The sequence below is a fragment of the Salvia splendens genome, chromosome 10 (genome assembly GCF_004379255.2).
Source record: "Salvia splendens isolate huo1 chromosome 10, SspV2, whole genome shotgun sequence".
NCBI classification, from domain to species: Eukaryota; Viridiplantae; Streptophyta; class Magnoliopsida; order Lamiales; family Lamiaceae; genus Salvia; species Salvia splendens.
The window spans coordinates 4,103,529-4,122,191 of NC_056041.1; the positions used below are offsets into that span (position 1 = coordinate 4,103,529).

The 18,663-nt window shown below is 36.1% G+C and overlaps 4 protein-coding genes and 1 pseudogene across 7 annotated transcripts; 1 reads left to right on the top strand and 4 right to left on the bottom strand.

The window, feature by feature from the left end:
- Positions 1-59: 59 nt before the first annotated feature.
- LOC121752971 lies at positions 60-3,917 on the bottom strand (annotated as a pseudogene).
- A 1,232-nt stretch (positions 3,918-5,149) lies between these two features.
- LOC121753214 (UPF0098 protein TC_0109-like) lies at positions 5,150-6,567 on the bottom strand. Its single transcript, XM_042148421.1, has 2 exons — positions 5,659-6,567; positions 5,150-5,342 (listed from the first exon to the last, which is right to left on the bottom strand). Exons 1-2 carry the CDS (start codon positions 6,241-6,243, stop codon positions 5,268-5,270), a joined length of 660 nt encoding a protein of 219 aa, XP_042004355.1. The 5' UTR covers positions 6,244-6,567; the 3' UTR covers positions 5,150-5,267.
- A 153-nt stretch (positions 6,568-6,720) lies between these two features.
- Positions 6,721-9,860, bottom strand: LOC121753215. Of its 2 annotated transcripts, XM_042148422.1 has the most exons (7): positions 9,674-9,857; positions 9,192-9,258; positions 9,058-9,116; positions 8,875-8,964; positions 8,581-8,720; positions 7,264-7,321; positions 6,721-7,067 (listed from the first exon to the last, which is right to left on the bottom strand). In XM_042148422.1, exons 2-7 carry the CDS (start codon positions 9,256-9,258, stop codon positions 6,885-6,887), a joined length of 597 nt encoding a protein of 198 aa, XP_042004356.1. In that variant the 5' UTR covers positions 9,674-9,857; the 3' UTR covers positions 6,721-6,884. The 2 variants fall into 2 exon arrangements, with proteins under 2 accessions (XP_042004356.1, XP_042004358.1); XM_042148424.1 differs by lacking the exons at positions 6,721-7,067; positions 7,264-7,321 and adding an exon at positions 8,070-8,473 and having other exon boundaries at positions 9,674-9,860.
- A 1,439-nt stretch (positions 9,861-11,299) lies between these two features.
- Positions 11,300-12,395, top strand: LOC121751638 (la-related protein 1A-like). Its single transcript, XM_042146439.1, has 4 exons — positions 11,300-11,715; positions 11,812-11,902; positions 11,998-12,072; positions 12,161-12,395. The coding sequence occupies exons 1-4, from the start codon at positions 11,360-11,362 to the stop codon at positions 12,248-12,250; spliced, it is 612 nt and encodes a 203-aa protein (XP_042002373.1). The 5' UTR covers positions 11,300-11,359; the 3' UTR covers positions 12,251-12,395.
- Positions 12,396-12,719: 324 nt separating this feature from the next.
- Positions 12,720-15,843, bottom strand: LOC121752231. Of its 3 annotated transcripts, none has more exons than XM_042147184.1 (8): positions 15,718-15,843; positions 15,052-15,202; positions 14,848-14,962; positions 14,677-14,759; positions 14,232-14,295; positions 14,016-14,133; positions 13,126-13,280; positions 12,720-13,004 (listed from the first exon to the last, which is right to left on the bottom strand). In XM_042147184.1, the coding sequence occupies exons 2-8, from the start codon at positions 15,165-15,167 to the stop codon at positions 12,924-12,926; spliced, it is 732 nt and encodes a 243-aa protein (XP_042003118.1). In that variant the 5' UTR covers positions 15,168-15,202; positions 15,718-15,843; the 3' UTR covers positions 12,720-12,923. The 3 variants fall into 3 exon arrangements, with proteins under 3 accessions (XP_042003118.1, XP_042003120.1, XP_042003117.1); XM_042147186.1 differs by having other exon boundaries at positions 15,052-15,118; positions 15,718-15,826; XM_042147183.1 differs by lacking the exon at positions 15,718-15,843 and having other exon boundaries at positions 15,052-15,711.
- Between the last annotated feature and the right edge of the window lie 2,820 nt (positions 15,844-18,663).

Below are 18,663 nucleotides of genomic sequence, written 5' to 3' on the forward strand. Positions count from 1 at the left end.
CTCTGAGCATCTGTCCTACTTCTAGTACTGGTAATGAGTTATTTTATTGTAACTCGAAATTTTAAACACCAAAGGTAATGGTGTCCAGCATTTTATTAAGTTTAGGGTGTTTCGAGTTTGAAAACATAAACATACAGCATTCCCACTCTCATAATAACACTCACTGTGCCGGAGATTTCTGGTACAAAAGCCAACTTTTACAATGCACAACTTCACTTGGCAGGTTCATACCCATATGGATTCTGGCTAGCCCAGTTCCATTGGTCCCTGCACATCTCATCGATCCCATATTTCGCCCTATAATGCAAAGCAACAGGCAGTCAACAAATAAAACTCTAGTTTCTTCTCCTATATATGTCCCAATCCAATAGTAGTGAGTTGTAGACTTACTTCCACTTCAACTCCTTTTCAGCTTTGTCTGTCTCAGCATACACGACCTCAGCATCACCAGGTCGTCGATCAGCCATCACCAACGGAAGTTTCTACAACATCACAACAATCATGTCATTCCATTGGAGTAACAAAATCTCAATGGTAATAAGATGAACCATTTTAGTTTTGTCTATTTATTTGTCCAACTATGATATGATGTATATTCATAGCACCATGAGTACTGTTCTTCCTCATGTGGCATCTACCTCAACGAATTAATCATAGAATGACGAAGATTGTGTGTGTTTCAAGAACTTACCTTCCCAGATGCTTTCTCAAAGGATGCTACCATTTCCAAAACGGATGTACCCTTCCCTGTCCCAAGATTGTACACCTCACATCCTGCGGTTTACGAGCATCACCAAAGATCAAGCCACTAAACATAAGATCTACACCTAATAGTACAAGGCTAAAACTTGTGAATCCCTTCTATTATAGCTTGGAATAAGGAACCCCTGGCTTAAAATTAGTATATTCTAGTCGATCAAATTTACCCAAAAAAGTGCGTAGATGAAGATGATGCGGTCAACAATTCTTAAGTTTGGCAATATGAATAGAACATAGACCAAGGTGACCTAGTTAATACTAAGTTATTAGAAAAGACACTTACCATGTTAAACAAAGTGCTAATACACCAGATATATAATGGTGAAATAATCTATGGGTTGACATCACAAAAAGAAATAAAAATAATAAAAATGAGCATAGGATCAATATACTTTTGATGCATATAAGATTCTAAAATATGATGACTCTTTAAATACTAAATAAGTACTCATTAAATATCAACAGCGGGAATTTCTAGATCATCCAACAATCTCATGCAAACATCAACGCATGAACAAAAATGATTTTTACCCTACTCAGAGCACATACCTACAGAAGGGTCAGAGAGCTTGTTCAAAGCTGCAATATGGCCATCTGCTAGATCCACGACATGGATATAGTCACGCACCTGAAAATGACATATACAGAAGTTTAATAAACATCTACTACTAGTTATGCAAATGTCAAGCTTATGCTCAAATACATCCGAACATTATGTATATCAACTATTCAACTCCTACCAACCAATTTCACTGACCCTTCTACTCCTAAAGTGCATAATAGACTACGTTGCTTGTGGAAATGGAAATATATTTGAATAACATCATTAACTATGAACAAGAAGTTGTAGGCTTGTAGCATGTCATGTGTAATAATGAGCCTATAAACAGAAAAAAAATGGTTCAGTGGATTTTCAAGATGTTCACTAAATTGTGTCTTTACAAAGACAATATGAGACCAGACAAAGGTATTTACTCCTGTTCCGTCCTTTGTCCCGTAGTCAGTTCCATAAACTGTGAGTGCAGGTCGCCTTCCAACAGCCACTTGTTGTACAAAGGGCATAAGGTTGTTTGGGATTCCTCTAGGGTCTTCGCCAATATAACCACTAGGATGTGCACCAACTGGGTTGAAGTACCTTAGTAAAATGATCTTCCACGTGGGGTCTGACTGGTAAAGATCACGGCATATCTCTTCGATGAAAAGCTGAAAATAAAATGTATTCGGGTGATCTTACTAATTAGCACAGAATAGCAACTCGCATAAATACTGTAAAGTAGCATATAAATACAGCACATGTGTACTTTAATATCCTTAATGAGTTTCATTTCTCAAAACATTTCAATTAAAATGAATTGGTATACCTTTGTCCTTCCATAAGGATTCAGAGCACTAATGGGAAACTCCTCTGTGCATGGGACCGTTTTCGGTGAACCATACACAGTAGCAGAGGAAGAAAACACTAGCTGAAACGTGAGAATGAGTCAAAACATAGCAAAACAAAATAAAATAAGTATGAGAATGGAGTGGTAGCCAAATCATGGTAGTTACCCTTTTACAGTCATGGGCAGCCATGACCTCCAGCAGAACTATAGTACCAATAAGGTTGTTGTCATAATACAGCAAGGGTTTTTGCACACTTTCACCAACTGCTTTTAATCCGGCAAAGTGAATAACGGCATCAAACCTTCATTGAGTACAGCAACAGGTGAGAATGAGGTGTGATTATTAAGGTGTCACATAGAAATTGGGTGCATACAAACATTGAGTAACTTCACCAAATGTTAATCCAGTATCATATAAAATGCAATGTTTGTATACACAGATCAGGTAATTAAAATCGATGCCAATAAAAAAATATTACTCATGTTGCCATGTAGTATCAGGTAGATCCCCATATATAGAGGTTAATACAAGAATGAAGTATCTCGAAGAAGATGAAGTTTGAAAGTAATTATTTAACAATGAATATGATGACTGAAGTCTGTGGACGAGAACTTTGAAGGAATAACAATCAACGGCCAGGCATCCATCTCTACATAGAAATCAGTATGCGGGAAAGAACATATGGCACTCACCAAATAAGAATAGTTTTTACACTAACAATAACATATTTTAATTTGTTTGAAGGATGTGAACAACTAAACCACATAACACAAGAAGACTTACTTTTGAGAAGAAAAAAGCTTCTCAAGTGCAGGCTTGTCCCGGAGATCTATCTGCCACCAACCAGAAACAAGGACGATAGTAAACAATAATTCTCTCACACAACCTTATTCATGAATCGTAATATAGCTGAATTAGAAATGAATCAAGTAAAACATTTCAAACAAGAGTACTATGTTTTTAACATCAGCCCTATCTAATGCACCAAAGTCATTATCAGTCAAAACAATGTTAAAGAATAACATTGAATTCTCCACAACAAAGCCAAAATTCTGAAACGATGGCCAAAGATTCTCAGATTGATGATGCCAATGAAAACCAACTGATATGCTTACAAAATCAAAGTTCACATCAAGCAGAGATATGCAGATCAACCAATAAATTCATTAACAAACATTAGTATTGCCAACTATTCACTCTAGTAATAGTTGACCCCTCTAAATCATCCGGAGAAACCAAGAACAACACAGATCACAGAAAATATCAAGATCAATACAGATCACCACAACTAAAAGCACAAAATCAAACCCCCCAAAATCACACCACAACTAAAAGCACAAAATCAAACCCCCCAAAATCACACCACAACTCAAAACAACAAAAAAGACCCAAACGAAAGATAGAAGAAAAGCATCAATCTTGACAAGTAAGAAAACCTTATGGAAAGTAAGATTGGATCCCTTCTCCCCGGCAAGTTCCTGGACCCTCGTGAGCGCAATTTCGACGCATTGTCCAAATTATCCACCACAACCACCTTGTACCCACCGAGCAACAGCTGCAGAACGGTGTGGCTGCCAATGTAGCCGGCACCGCCGGTCACGAGAATGCTCGAAGACATGTTTACCAAATACCTCGCAACAAATCTAGAGACGAGAGATATGAACTTGTCGAGGAGAACGAGGAGGAAATTGATAATAGAGCGAGCTGAGATGACTGTGTGAGCAGCAAACAGAATATATATACCACTGAGGATGAATAAGGGCACTAAAATTATGCTCATGGTAATTAATTAAGTATGTGATTTAACAATAATACAATAATATCAAACTGTACCTTTCGGTGTTTGGGTGATCCGTGGAAATTATATTTATGGAGTAAAACTAAGATGGGTCACGTGAGATGTACAGATTCTTGTCTTGTTGTCGATGAAGTTGTTGGATCTGTTCTTCAATTACCTTCACCAGGATTAAATTTGAGGGTTTGGAATATTGTTTGAAGTTTGATGGAAACGTTTTGAGGTTTTTCTTTTTTCTGTGAATAATGTTTGAAGTCACTGCGCTTTCTTGGCCGGTTATCTCATTTGAGAATCGGATCCTGTAAATATTCTAACCTGGATTCTGTTCATTTTTCTTTGGATAAATAAATTTTCATTTTCAATTATGTGTAAAGATTTTTGTAAACCGAGTCCACCATAGTCCATATGATTTCTTATTTTGTTACATAGTTTCTAGTTTTGTCTGAAAGAAAACATGTCTTTGGAGTTAACTGAGGCACTGAAAATTTAGTTTTGATAATATTTCAAAATTTTACATGTAAAATTAAATTTTAATAGCCTGGGATTGTAATATGAAACTACACGTAATTAGTCCTAATTAATTATTAATAAAAACAAACCGACAATAATTTTTTGAATCTGCCGACCACTTTTTACCAATTTTATTATGTAATTCTGTGGTTTCACGTTGTTGTTTCTCCTGTAACCGGAAATTGGATTTTTGAACGAAAGTAATATTCTCCTTTTGAAGTGCCGTGAAGTATATCAATTAAGAAAAAAAATCAAATCATTCCCACCAAACATTGGCAATCATTTATTTAGATAGTAGACTTTGTAAGCAAATTTGTTTTTGCTTCATAAGATTACTAATCTACTATACAGAAAATTCTTGGGAATTCAGGATATGCCTTGATCTCTTGGGAATTCTTTAAGGGATTGGACCAAGCATAAAGCTAGCAAGGGATCTTACAACTTTATCCTATTCAATTATCCTTTCTCAATAGCATAAATTGTGTATACTTTTTCATAGTTAATATACAATTTATACGAAAATCTAGATATTTATGCAACACCATTAGAGTGATTTTCAGCATAAAAATCGTGTGCTGAGTGCCAGGATACTTGATAATTTTATACACAATGATCCCTTTTCATCCTAGTGAATTTGTGAAATGAAATTCACATATAGTTGAATCGCTTATATACGACATTTATCTGGATCAAGCTCAAATGTCGCGCTTAAATTTTGCTAATATTTATTGAGAAGTCCAAATTAAACCCAAAACATACATATATAGATATTATAGTAGCCGAATATAAAGGAAATGTGGTTTACAAATACTATACTAACTTAGGTAGTAACTATGAAAACGGCCTCGCCCACAACGTGCCCTTCACTTGCTTCCAACAACTTGTCCACCGTCACCTGCACAACCATCAAGGTCAAATACATTCCTGAATTATATACTACTACATATTAAAAAATAAACACTTGTTTCGTTCCATAAAATAAACAGATTGTCTAATTTTTTTCTTTTTACTTCTTATTTTACTATTAATTAAAATTCGTGTGTCTATTTTATTTTATGAAATAGAAGGAGTATATCAAAGGAGGAGTAATATTCACTTTTAGTTGTAAAAAGTTTAAAAAAATAGATGCAGACTAAGGTGCGATTTGTTGTTGTGTCATAAAATTGCCAAAAATAGTCTTTTATGAAGATGGGGAATAGTAATAACACCACCTTATTGCCAAGATTCAATTCTAGATCCAAAGCAAGAAGCTTGAACTCAATCCGGTGGCCGGGGTTGGGCATCTTAGGCATCTCCCAGCCGTGTTTCTTGAGATCATTCGTCCCTTCTTTAATCCCGGCTTCCGCCTCCTTGCCGGAAAACCCCTCTGGTAGCCCCTTCATTGTGGGCGGGATGTCCACAACCACCCATATATTAAACGGGACGATGGGGGCCTCTGGCTCAGGCGCGTCAATGTCTCGCGCCACAAGAGCCAGGCTCTTGGCCCCCTCCGGCACGTTGTACCATTCGACAGGGGGCGAGATGTTCTTCTTCGCCCCCTGCCCATCAGCCTGGTAATGGCGGGGCAGCCGCCCATCCTGGCTCACGCCGGGCAGGGTTAGCCGGAATTCCTCGCTTGAATTTGCCATTTCGGTTTCTTTTTTTCTTCCTCTTCTTTTGTTTTTTTGTAGGGGATGACGATGAGGTTGATATTGGATCGGTTGTTTTATAAACCGTGTGTTGATCTTATGGGGACATGTGGATTGTGTTGGAAAGTTATAGAAGTTGGGGGATGGATGGGTCGGCTGCTGACACATGGAATGCACGTGTTATCGTTGCAAGAGAGAACCTGAGTCCTTATCAACAACTAAATTCTAAATTGCCAATCACAAAGAAAAACATCAAAACACCAATCACAAATGTCCACGTCAACGTCAAAAGTAGAGTTAATTGGAGGTGCGGGGAATCGAACCCCGTGCGCGAGCGCTCTACCACTTTGTCTTTATACTACACTCCCTCCGTCCCCAAAGACATATGTACTTTGAGTTTGGAACGATGAAAGTATTGAAAGTATTGAAAGTGGAGAATGAGTCTCACCTCATTAGAGAAAAAAGAATTTCTAAAATTAGAGACGGACTAAAAAGGAAATAGTGCATATTCTTGTGAGACGGAGGGAGTATAATATATCTACATTAGGAGATTGTAGACGCTACAAATTTGATGAAGCTTTTTAATGAACGAAACATTCCGGCATAGAAATTGTGCTCATTACCTATCAATATAAGAGAGAGATATTAGCCGAGCATGAAAAAAAATACTCTACAAATGGGAAATATCATTCAACAAACATATAGTTCTGCCAATCAGATATGTAGCTTAGCTTGGTTCTAAATCTGGAAAACATCAAGAAAAAGCAGTGCAAAGGTTGCTCCACATGCAATTACAGTGGCAAGTAGTATCATTTGTGCAGGCTGTTTCTGGCCCATGGCAATCTAGGTTGCCCGCCTCCGGATCCATTTCTTCTGACTCCATTGCTCTGTTGTGACAAGTTCCGCATTCTTTGCTCCTTCATGTTTGCGAAAAGAGAGTCTAATGTTTGAGGCTTCTGCTTGGGTGCGATATTGGCTTGTTGAAACAGTCTCTGCACAACGCACCACATTACTAGAAAGTTCAAATCAATTCAAGCAGGGTACAATGACACAAATTTGCATGTATGTACAAACAGTTGGACAAACAAAAAAGAATCCCCAAAGTTGTGTGCTTTCAACTTTTATGTAGAATTAGGGTATTGATTGTATTCTTTGTACCAATAGATTAAACCTATCTAATAAAGCTACCTTCACGGTGAAGCCGCCTCCATTTGCAGCAACTTTTTGCACAGTAGTGGCCACAGCCCTGCACCAAAATACCAAAGGAAGATCGGTGGTGTATAAAATGAATGGAAGATTAATAGTACTAACCAGTAAAGGCATCCAATCCAAGGGGGAACACAGATAATCAAACTCAACCACCGAAATAAGCAGGGATATCCACAGTTCAAAACCAACAATGCTAAGCATATGTATATAAATGCATTCTGATCAACACCTAGTGAAACAGACTACTCATCAGGATTACAAATGAAACCACTCATCCATCCTAACTGTCTGAGGAACATGGCTCACTGAAACTACTGTAGTCTGACAAGTAAACAGATCCACCCCCAGAAACACCAAAAGGTTTAGCAGGCTTTTGAGGAAACAGCTTTCCTGGTCGAGGCTCCCCTTAAAAGAGGAAATTCTTTAAAGACTAGAAGATTCACTTCAAGCAAGTAAAATGTCACCAAAAGAGATGTGTGTACGCTCCACCAGCCGTTTGGATTAGCCATCAGGTTCAAAAGTTGGAGTGTTCTACCAAAGCACACATTTGTACCAGAATGACCACATATTGTTCATAACCTCTGTAATAGTTCAAACCATCAACAGATGACCCAAACGAACATAACATGGCAATTAAATGGATTCCATAAAACTAGTTGGTTGGGATCCGGGAGATGGATAACATCCACTAGAGTCCATGATATACTAAAGTACAAATTCCAGCATGCTCTATACAGCCTTGAATTTTCAAATTTCAACCAATAAATATGTGGAGGCAAGTGGAATAATCAAAACCCTTCAATTCAGAGATTCGCCCAAGAGACAGCACCAATTAAACAGGAGAATTGTCAAAACCAACGCTGAGCTAAGACTTTATAACTTCACAAAATCACAAAGGTAACAGTGGTGCTTGATATTTGACTTTACTTGGATTACCAAACCAAATATATGCATCACAATAGAAATCAGAAGTGCCTTGACTAGCTCAGTTAACGGTTAATCAATTTATGTTCCGCTTAAGTAAGGCGTTTCTGTTTGGCTTCAACACAAACCATATGGCAACTTCAGACTTTCTAGTTTCTATGCATGCATCCTCCTTGCATCAATTTGAAATTCAGAAGTACCGAACCAACAGAACTTTGAAAGTACAGGAGGCACAACCACATGCATAGTTGAGAACACAAATTACCTGCACCAGATTGAAAATCATTAAGCATTTTAATAATATCGCTACCCTTCAATAACATCAATATATTAATTAAACAACTCTTAAATACAAAATAACGAAGCAAGGACCTCGGTTTATTCACATTGAATGTCCTGCGTTGGTTAAAATCCCTATTGCGAATAGGAGCAACAGCAGCCTTTCTAGCAGCCTCGGATGATGCCAGAAACTGATTTCCCTGAAAGTTTGACCTCCTTCGAGCAAGAGCTCCCTGTCAAAGTTCCAAAGGATGGAGCAGGTGAAGATATTGTTACTTCAACACCACCCTCAAATAAAGCAAAAGAAAAGGAGAAATAGTGTAGCCAAGAAACAAAAATGGAGATTATAGGTGAAGCAGATGAGGTATGTTCAGTCTGACAACTTACTTGTCTAAGGGATGATCGTGTATCCAAAAAGTTCCGGCCTTTTACAAATCTATCTTGACCAGCATTGGAAACTAATTTCTGACCCCGATTCTACAAGGATCAATTTCAAACTATAAATATAAGACACTGCAAAAGAGATATCAAGAATCAATGAACAAGAAGGATAAAAAGGGGTAATCTTACAGAAACTCTTTGTTTCTTAGGCTTTACAGAATTAGTCTTCGACATTTTAATGATATCATCTGCATACAAAAATGGAGGTGAAACACCAATTCAATAACAAAGGGAACAGAATCCAAATTTACTCATTTGCATACCTAGTGCCATATCCATTTTCTTCTCAGTTAGAGCAATTGCTTCATCAGTCAATGGTTTAGCAGCCATCTGCGAGAAAAACAAAAACAAAAACAAAAACAAAACCCAATCATATAAACAGAGAAAGTATCCCTCAGACGAACTCGTCAATACCGATTATAGTTAAAATTAAAAGGAAAACACACATCTCATTTTCCAATGCAGGATATATTCTGTTCAACTAGAACAATTAAAATTTAGGCAAGCGCAGAACACCATTTATCTCCATTTTGATTTTCCTCCCGGAATCTTCACTCAGCAAACAAAACTACTACGGACTCTTTGAAAATAGAAATTCCTGATTATAAAGAGCCTAGAACCCCACCTAACAACCACCCTACCCACAATCAAGTAGCGCATGAAGCGTCATGCTACTGATTCGCAGAGATATTAACAAAGTGGAGTATAATTCAATCAAAACAGAGAGGGAAAAAAATAAAGGTACCGCTTAATTGAGATGCTATCAAACTCGCGGAAGAGTGGGGGGCTAGGGTTAGGGTATTAGGAGACCGAATTGAGTATAAATTGGCGAAAATTTGAGCGAAACAGAAAGGAAATTGAGATGATATATTACTCCTGTGATATGTCGCTTTCTCACAGACACTACAACAGTATGTATTTTCGCCGCAATCTTTCTTACGAAGGAAGATACGCTTTCTTGTAATAAACCAAATAATACTACTCTGATTATTAGACGTAACATAGGAGTACAATTTGTGTGCGCTATTATAAATTTATAATGGGTAAAATTTTTTTACAGTATTGATTTTAATTTTTTAGTTTTTACAAATGTGTCTCAATCCAAAGAAATATGATGTTGTGAGATAAAAACCAAAACTCTGATCACATCCCATCCATTTGCTCACAAATTTCGAGTTCTACATAAAAACCTATACTCTAATCTCATCACAACCATTTGCTCACAAATTTCGAGTTCTACATAAAAACCTAAACTCTGATCTCATCTCATCCATTTGCTCACAAATTTTGAGTTCTACTTTCTTCATGGCGGTTTGTTAGTCAAACCCTATCCCTTTCTTTAATAGGAAAATCGATTTTGTGTTTCTCAAATTTATCGTGGATCGATGAGAACATCTGCATGAGAGAAAGGGGGTCAAAATAAACAGACCATAATTTGATCACCTTTCGTGATTTATTTAATAATATTTAATAATTTATTTACAATAAAACAGTAATCGAACAAGAAAAAAGTACTGGTTGGTCAAAAATAAAAGCTTGAATACGTTTTTAATTTTGAGTGTCTACTTTTTATGTTTCAAATGAGAATTTTACTTTGATGTTGCATGATAATCTTGCTAGAGATATTCATAAAACTCAAGTTTAGTAGATAAAATGTTGTAGGAGCATTAAAAAAAGTCACAGTGTTGCTATTATGGTTTATGGAAGCCCTTTGTATGACAAATCTAGAATCTATCTAGGTTTATCTTTTACCCAACTATCTATAAAATATTCATTTTTTTGGGTAAAATATTAATTTATACAAGTCAATTAAGCTTTAGATTATTAATTTTATAATCTATAGTCTTATAGTCCAAATAAGGAGATATGCATAACAAATCAATTAAATCTATTAATCGATAAAATTAATCATTATATTCGTCGGCTTATGATCAAATTTAACTTACATAATACAGTACATGATATTTACTTCAGATGTCAACAAAACATATGGATATGCATACACAAATTTAATTAATAGACTCCCTCATACCATAAATATATAGTAGGAGTATCATCTAACATATGTTTTGTTCGGAGACATATAAATAGTGAAGCGGTAAACCAAAATAAGATAAAATAGATGAAATAGTGTTCTCCTTCTTAATCGGACTTGTTGTATGTTTATATTAGTTTACATATATAGGAGACGTGTGTGTTTCTCTATATCGAATTAAATTGGAGTTATATTAGCACAGAATCATAATCCTAAAAGGATTCACAAACATTTGTAAACTTTATATAAACAAGCCCTTAATCAGACGCCAAACCTGTTAAGTAGTACTGTAATTCATTGTTCACTCTTCTCGTATTTAATTAGTCTTCTTCTTCCTCTTCTCTTCTTCATACATACATTCACATAATCTCTGTAATTAGCATATCATATCATAGCATGACTCCACCTCCTCCTAGTAGTCATCAACCTCCGTTTTTCACCCCTAATTATACGTTTAATTATTACTATCCACCAATGGGATTTCTACAACCACCTTCATCGTTTTTCATTTATACTACTACTACTACTACTACTACTACTACTAATTATAGTTACTATCCTTCACTGGGATGTCTACAACCATCTTCTTCATGTGTTCCTCCACCGTTTCTTCCTTCGTCATCTTCTTCTTCTTCAGTTGTTCGTCCACCTTCACCACCGTTTGTTCCATCGGCCTCACCAATTCTATCACTACTACGAGAAACACAAGAATTGAGAAACAACATTCTTAACCAAATCGAATACTACTTCAGGTTTAGATAATTATCTTTCATGTTTGACTTTTTTAAAACAACTTTATGATTTCAACATATATACTAACTGGAATTTGAAATTTGATATTGTTGCAGCGATGATAATCTTGCTAAAGATGTTCATCTAAAACAATATATGGACGACAACGGTTGGGTTCCCATTATTTTGATTGGCAGTTTTCCACGAGTATGTCTTCCACCATGCTTTTTCTCTTCTCTTTCTTTACTCTTTTTTTCTCATCATGAGTTGCATTATAGTAACAAGCAGAGTTTGACATATAGGTTGCTGAGCTAACACAAGACATTGGACTTATTTTGTTTACGTTGATTTCATCTTCACAAACGGTCGAAGTTGAGGTTAACAATGCTTTTATACTATATATGAAAGCTTTGTTATCAAATATGTTAAAGAGTTATTGAAATAGTACTATGTTTGAAATTGTAGGGAAGGAAAGTGAGGCGACGCATTACTTGGAACAAATGGTTACTTGACGCCACCATGCGAATGCAGCAGCGGTGGGCTGACGATCTATGAAGATAGCTGCTAGGGACACTGATACGGGCCGCTCGGCGCCCCATCCATCACCTCACAAGCCCGAGCATTACTTAGAGAGATGAATATCTATTTGATATATATTATGTACCATCTCTCTTTATCTGAGAGATAAAGGATCAACTAAGTATATTGTATCTTTCTTAATTTTATTTTTTTAATCTTGTAATTGATTCATAGACAAGGGTTTTCTTTGTTGGTTCTTTCCCCGTCCAGATTATAGAGAAATTTGTTATCATTATCATTAGAGAAATAATATATCAATATTTTTTCTTTTTCTCCAGCTGGTTCTTTTGTTTGCATGAGTTCTTCTTGGCGTTAATATTTTTCAATTGTATTAAAAGAAAAAATAGTCGAAAAGCTATTTTTTTTAAAAAATATGTTTAGGTATAGCAAAACTTCACAAATATTATGAGCCTGGTAAAAACAATGCAAAAATCAAAGCAGGATATGTACATGATGAAAACGTTTATCTTCTCTGATCCATGATAAAATAAGCTACATACGTACAATCATACAAAGTGATACCAGCCATGATAAAAGAGGCTACAACAAGGTGATATCATTCAGTGATGCTCTGTACAGTTTTGAAATATGTAAGGACAATTATACAAAGTGATACCAGCCATGAAATATGCATTGAAGATAAACCGAGTTACACCTTTGGTTCGTTCAGATCGTCAGGATCGAGTGCCAACTTGCAATCAATCTGCAGTGCTTCCAGCCATGAATCAACCTGGAGATCGAGAGCATATGGATAAAATAAGGACTGCTTTCCAAATACTTTGATCACTTAGAACTTTTCTGATAGGTAATCATATAGCCAAGGTGTAAAAGAGGAGGCAAACTTGACATACTTGTATCTTGGATTTGCTAGAGCATTCATATCGCAGCCCATGACGGGTTAAAATATAAAAGCAATATCGAGTTGCTTCATCTTCCAGTGTTAAGCAAGGAAGACGACCAACTTCAATAACATCAGGTAGGAGAGTGGAGTCCTGAGGACTTAAATCTGCATAATATATAGTACAACAAAAAATAAAAAAAATTAACATTTGAAAACCAAGAGTTGAACATTGGACGGGCAGTGCATAAAAGATGTGCATTGTGCCGTGCCAATGCCAATAACAAAATTCATTAAAACATAATCAAGATCGAAGAAGAACATAGTGAAAAACTCAAGTATCTAAACCATCGAGTTTAATGCATGAAAACAGAAAGTTATAGCACATTATTAACTGGGAAAAGATAGATGGATCAAGGTAGAGATATAATTTGTTTATCCACAACATGAGGGTGAAGGTTGTTTTGAGGCAATTACTTAATAGAATTATGTTGTGGACTCGCAACAAAGTGAAGCATCACATATACCATAAGATGAGATGTATGCCCATATATTAATAGCCAACCAGACAGCACCAGAAGTACAGAACACAGGCTCCATAGTCCACTAAAGAAAATTTGTTCATAGAGTGAGACATCAGTTTTCTTATGACCAGCAGAACTGGGAAATGTGAATAGTTTGAGACTTTGAGTAACAGAAGTGTCTCATTAAAATCTACAGACATATAGTTATTTAGTTTGATCAATGGAATTTTAAATAGCAAAACTTCTTTGGCCAACCTTGCTGAATAATCGGGTTAAAAATTCCCAGTTAAGCAAACAAGCTTAAAGCATAAACAGAGCTACTAAAGATGAAATATCAAGAAATGCAGTTAAAGATAAACTTAGGTTTCAGATCAACTACCGGTGGCTTTCATATACAAGTAGATGCATGATCCATGAAGGACAATGAAGCGTGGAAGCCAATCATCAACTTCAGTATCATCTATGGGAGGTTGTTCTCCAGGTAATGCTGCCCATCTCTACAAATAATGAAATAAGAACATAGTACATGAAGCAGACAAAATAGAGATGCTTGGCAGATGAGAAAATGTTGACATGATGAGATAGATCAGCTTACCATCCGCATGTAGAGATAGCCAGATAGACGTGCAGATCTCAGAATTTCATCTATATGCTCCAATCTGTATACATAAGAAATAATCTAGAAAACTTGAATGGTGGACTTTTCAGATTGTAAGGAGAGTTCGATTAAAATTATCATAAAAAAAGAACAGGAGTGAGTGCTGAGAAAGAATCATTCACTCCAAAAAATCACAAGCATCTTAAGGTTTAAGGAGTCACTGAAAATGTAGATTAAATCAATGCAGTGAATGACGACTAGCTTCAGATGCCAACCTCGAGGTAAATGCATACAGAAACTCCCACGTTGTGCAAATTGCATAAGTTTATCCATGTAACTCCTAACCTAGAAGTGGTCTACTGGGGAGTAATAGGTTTAGGTGATGTAAGGAGCAGATAAGGGGTAAATAGGAAAGTTCAAATGCAGAATGAAGCTTGCTTACTGAGCTTTAAAGTGAGATTCTCTTTCTTCTAAATCAGCTATTTCTGAACGAAGAGATTCCACCTCCACAGCACTTAATACAACCTGCAAATTGCAATGTTTGAGTTTTCGGAAAACAGAAAACTTAATTTCCAACCAATTATCATTTGGGAAACTATTACTACTTTTTTACCTTTTCCTCGCCATTTGCGCCTAATTTCCAAGACAAACGCCCCCTTAAATTAAACAAGTTCAACATGGATCTGGCACTTTTTAATCTTCTACGAGATGATGTGAGACTCTGAGATCTAAGTTAAGGCAAACAATTACAACAGCAATCAGTTTGACGTCACATAAATCCATTTTCTTTATTATATATTTCTTCAAAGAAAAGCACCTCAACTCTGTGGCTGATGATGATGCTTGGCTTGGAGTTGAAGGAGAGCCAGAACCAGAAGTTGAAGCTGCAAAATAATCAGGTAGGATTTGTATTCCTCGAGGACCATCACCCATTAAGATATTTCACTTGTAAGCCTTATATCATTCAGCTGGCAGAAGATAAATTTATGAGAACTCCTACAACAGCAATGACTTATTGCCCCCTATCTCATTCTCCATTTCCCTATATACAATTACTCTTACAGGAGCACCTCAATATAGTCATGATCCATGATAAAATTACATAATCCAGAATAAATCCCTAAATTTGGAGAAACTATACTACTAACATGGAGTATAACATAATTTCAAAATATTAAATTAACCAATTCCTCCGAAATCCCCTCACAGAGCCAGGTTAACAAGGAAAATAAAAAAAAATCTAGAAAAATAAAAAAAAATGAACTTGCAATCGATCAACCAACAGAAACAGGCGAAACTACACATGATCTCGACAAAAAATACCACGAATCATAGATAAGAAAGAGTTAGCTGTTAAATCAAAATTATGAAACCAGTACCGACAAAAAATTCAGAAAACCACGTACGAACTACTTGTGCTTACATCGAAATTGACTTAAGCTCAATTAAAACTACGAATAAACGAATGGAGAAAGAAGTAAACCTTTTGTTGGCAAGATTAATAAATTGCAGAAACGGAAAATGAAGAAGAAAATGTGAAGGTCAAGTTCATTTTCTTGGTTGGGAAGCTGTTAAATTTGGTGATTATTGCGTAGTTGTTGACGTGACGGGTGGGTGAGTTTTTTGCGTCGCGACATATTTATAATTTATCCATTATTTTATTCAGCTTGCACAGCTGGCATATTCGGTGGGATAATAAAATGACTGTGTTATCTAGCTGGACCAATAGCAAGGCAAGGATTTTGTTGATTGGAATCAAGATCATGATGCATAATTCATTTAGTAAGACTTTTTTTTTCTATAACTAGGAGTTTGAAGATTAATTCTAACTAGTAGTAGTTCAAAATTTGAGTTATCATATTCATGATCTTTCTTTTACTAGTAGTACGTTTGAAGTTTAAGATATCACAATCTCAAACTTTCTATAACTAGTAGCTCGAAGTGTAAGTTATCAGAATCAAGAACATAAATGGAATATGAAAATGTTATTAATCAATTTTAATACTAAAAAAGTATCAAAGATTTGTTTGTTTGTCGAGAAAGTTATGTCATTGAGAAGTATGAAATCTAGTAAATACTCGTAGTAGTTATATTTTGTTTGTTAAATTCAAATACTACATGTAATAATTGAAGTCTAAGATTTTTCAAATTAAAATCATTAATTGGGAATAATAATAGTATAGCATAGAATATAATTCATGATATTAAAAATTAAAAATGATAATTATTAATTAGTATAATTAAATTGATCCATGGTTTTGTGATTTATATTGAGATTTTGTAATAAGATAACATAATTGCTAGTCGTGGATATCGGCTTGACAACTCCCTCACAACTCAATCGTACCACTACCTTCAATCCTGCGGTATTTTACAAATCCACTAATAGTTTACGGCACCGTCTTGTGGGCTTAGTCGAATCAAGTTCATCGACGAGCTCCATTTGAGTTGGGCTATGCTTCGGGGTTGGGCTGGGCGGCAATGGATCTGGTGACGAGAGACCCGTATCATAAGATCATCTCCAACCGCACTGCAAAACCAATCTCATTATAAGTTTTTAAGAAAAAATACATATCTTTAGGTTTGTACTAAAAGTATACTAAAAATACTTTTCATTTCATAGTTTGAGTTATTGCATTCAAGCCCAAATCAATTCATATTTATCAAAATAGAAGAAGAGAAGGAAGAGAAATTAAAATACAGAGATTGAAAAACTTACAGAGAGAATGTAGCGGCGTGGGGAAGAAGAAGGGGTGAAATACTAATCTAATCTTATTAATATTTGATTAGCTATTAAATAGTGGACTAGCCCATATTAGTATTATATTATTCAACATAATTGGAAAAAAAATAATATAGTAGGAGTACTTTATTTTACTAAGAGCCGTTACTTTATCAAATTTTATTAGATAGGTTAATAAATTATAGTACATATAAATCTATGGAATCAATTATTTTATTAGTTAATTAAATAGTACTATACGTACATTATTATCAAATATAGAGAAACAAATATGCTATCAAATATACTATACGTACATTAATATACTATATATACATTAATATTATTCAAATCAAATATGCTATCAAATATAACAAAAAAATAGTTAAATATTAGTAATAAATAATAGATTTCATATTTAGTTATATGGAGTCATTAATAAATCTTATATTATACTTATTTTATTTAATTTAAGATATTGACAAAGTGTCATGAGTTAGTGTGTAATTTAGATAAAAATATATAGGTATGATTGAAAAGTATAAAAAGTTAGTGGATGAAGAATATTCTTTTGGGTTTGAGTTTAATGTAAATGGTTGGAGCAAAATCAATATTTAGTGTGATATTTAGAGCATTAGCAATGGGGCGCCCTAAGGGACGCCCTAAAGCCCGCCCTATGCACTGCCACGTCAACATTTTATCCTCCTACCCTTCCACCTGCAGTGGGGCGCTCTATAAGCCGCCCTAAGCATTTTCTTTATTTGAATATTTAAATAACTACAAAAATTGGAAAAAAAAACCTTCATTTCATTTAAAATTAATACATTAGAATACGAATTAAAAAAATACGCATTCTCAACGACGACGGTTACGGGCCAAAACTTCTTCAACCATGTCGTTCATGAGCTGAGCATGGTCTTGTTGGTTGCACATTGAGCCCTGTCTAGACAGAACCTCATTGAAGCCCGTCGGTAATCCTCGAGCGTGGGGCGCGGTCGCCGTGCTGGAGCTAGATCCACCTTCATCATCGGCCCAATCGGTGACGCTTCCACATTCGTGTTCGACTATCATGTTGTGCAAGATTATGCACGCATACATGACATCGGCGATGACTTCCTTGAACCAGAGACGCGCCAGCCGTTTCACTATTGCCCACCGTGATTGGAGCACACCAAATGCCCGCTCCACATCCTTCTGCGCCACCTCCTGCTTTTGCGCAAATAAAACTCTCTTCTCACCCATTGGGCAACTGATCGTCTTCAGAAAAACTGGTCACCTTGGGTATATGTCATCAGCCAAGTAGTACCCCATGTGATATTGGCTCCTGTTGGCAGTGAACTCGATGGCCGGGCCGTTGCCATTGCATTGCTCGGTGAAGAGGGTGGGTGAGTTGAGGACGTTGATGTCATTGTTCGACCCCGCTACACCGAAGTAAGCATGCCAGATCTAGACCCGATAGTCAGCGACGGCTTCGAGGATCATCGTCGGGGGGCTGCCATTGTATCCACTAGTAAATTGGCCTCTCCACGCCCTCGGACAATTCTTCCACTCCCAGTGCATACAGTCGATGCTCCCTAGCATCCCAGGAAAGCCGTGCACCGTCTCGTGCATATTCGTCATGCCCTGACAATCCACAGTAGTCGGCTTTCGCAAATATGTGTCGCTGTAAGCCTCCACAACTCCCCTACAAAAAATCTCCTCAGACAC

Excerpts from the sequence above, each read along its gene's own strand:
- LOC121753215 (XM_042148422.1), bottom strand. The coding sequence starts at position 9,258 with ATGGCTGCTAAACCATTGACTGATGAAGCAATTGCTCTAACTGAGAAG. Across the intron at positions 9,117-9,191 it reads GAAAATGGATATGGCACTAG|ATGATATCATTAAAATGTCG; the intron begins GTATGCAAATGA and ends TTTTGTATGCAG. Across the intron at positions 8,965-9,057 it reads CTAAGAAACAAAGAGTTTCT|AATCGGGGTCAGAAATTAGT; the intron begins GTAAGATTACCC and ends TGATCCTTGTAG.
- LOC121753214 (XM_042148421.1), bottom strand. The coding sequence starts at position 6,243 with ATGTGTCAGCAGCCGACCCATCCATCCCCCAACTTCTATAACTTTCCA. Across the intron at positions 5,343-5,658 it reads AATTGAATCTTGGCAATAAG|GTGACGGTGGACAAGTTGTT; the intron begins GTGGTGTTATTA and ends ATGGTTGTGCAG.
- LOC121752231 (XM_042147184.1), bottom strand. The coding sequence starts at position 15,167 with ATGGGTGATGGTCCTCGAGGAATACAAATCCTACCTGATTATTTTGCA. Across the intron at positions 14,963-15,051 it reads TCATCAGCCACAGAGTTGAG|ATCTCAGAGTCTCACATCAT; the intron begins GTGCTTTTCTTT and ends GCCTTAACTTAG. Across the intron at positions 13,281-14,015 it reads CTTGTATATGAAAGCCACCG|ATTTAAGTCCTCAGGACTCC; the intron begins GTAGTTGATCTG and ends TATATTATGCAG.
- LOC121751638 (XM_042146439.1), top strand. The coding sequence starts at position 11,360 with ATGACTCCACCTCCTCCTAGTAGTCATCAACCTCCGTTTTTCACCCCT. Across the intron at positions 11,716-11,811 it reads CAAATCGAATACTACTTCAG|CGATGATAATCTTGCTAAAG; the intron begins GTTTAGATAATT and ends ATATTGTTGCAG. Across the intron at positions 11,903-11,997 it reads TGATTGGCAGTTTTCCACGA|GTTGCTGAGCTAACACAAGA; the intron begins GTATGTCTTCCA and ends TTTGACATATAG.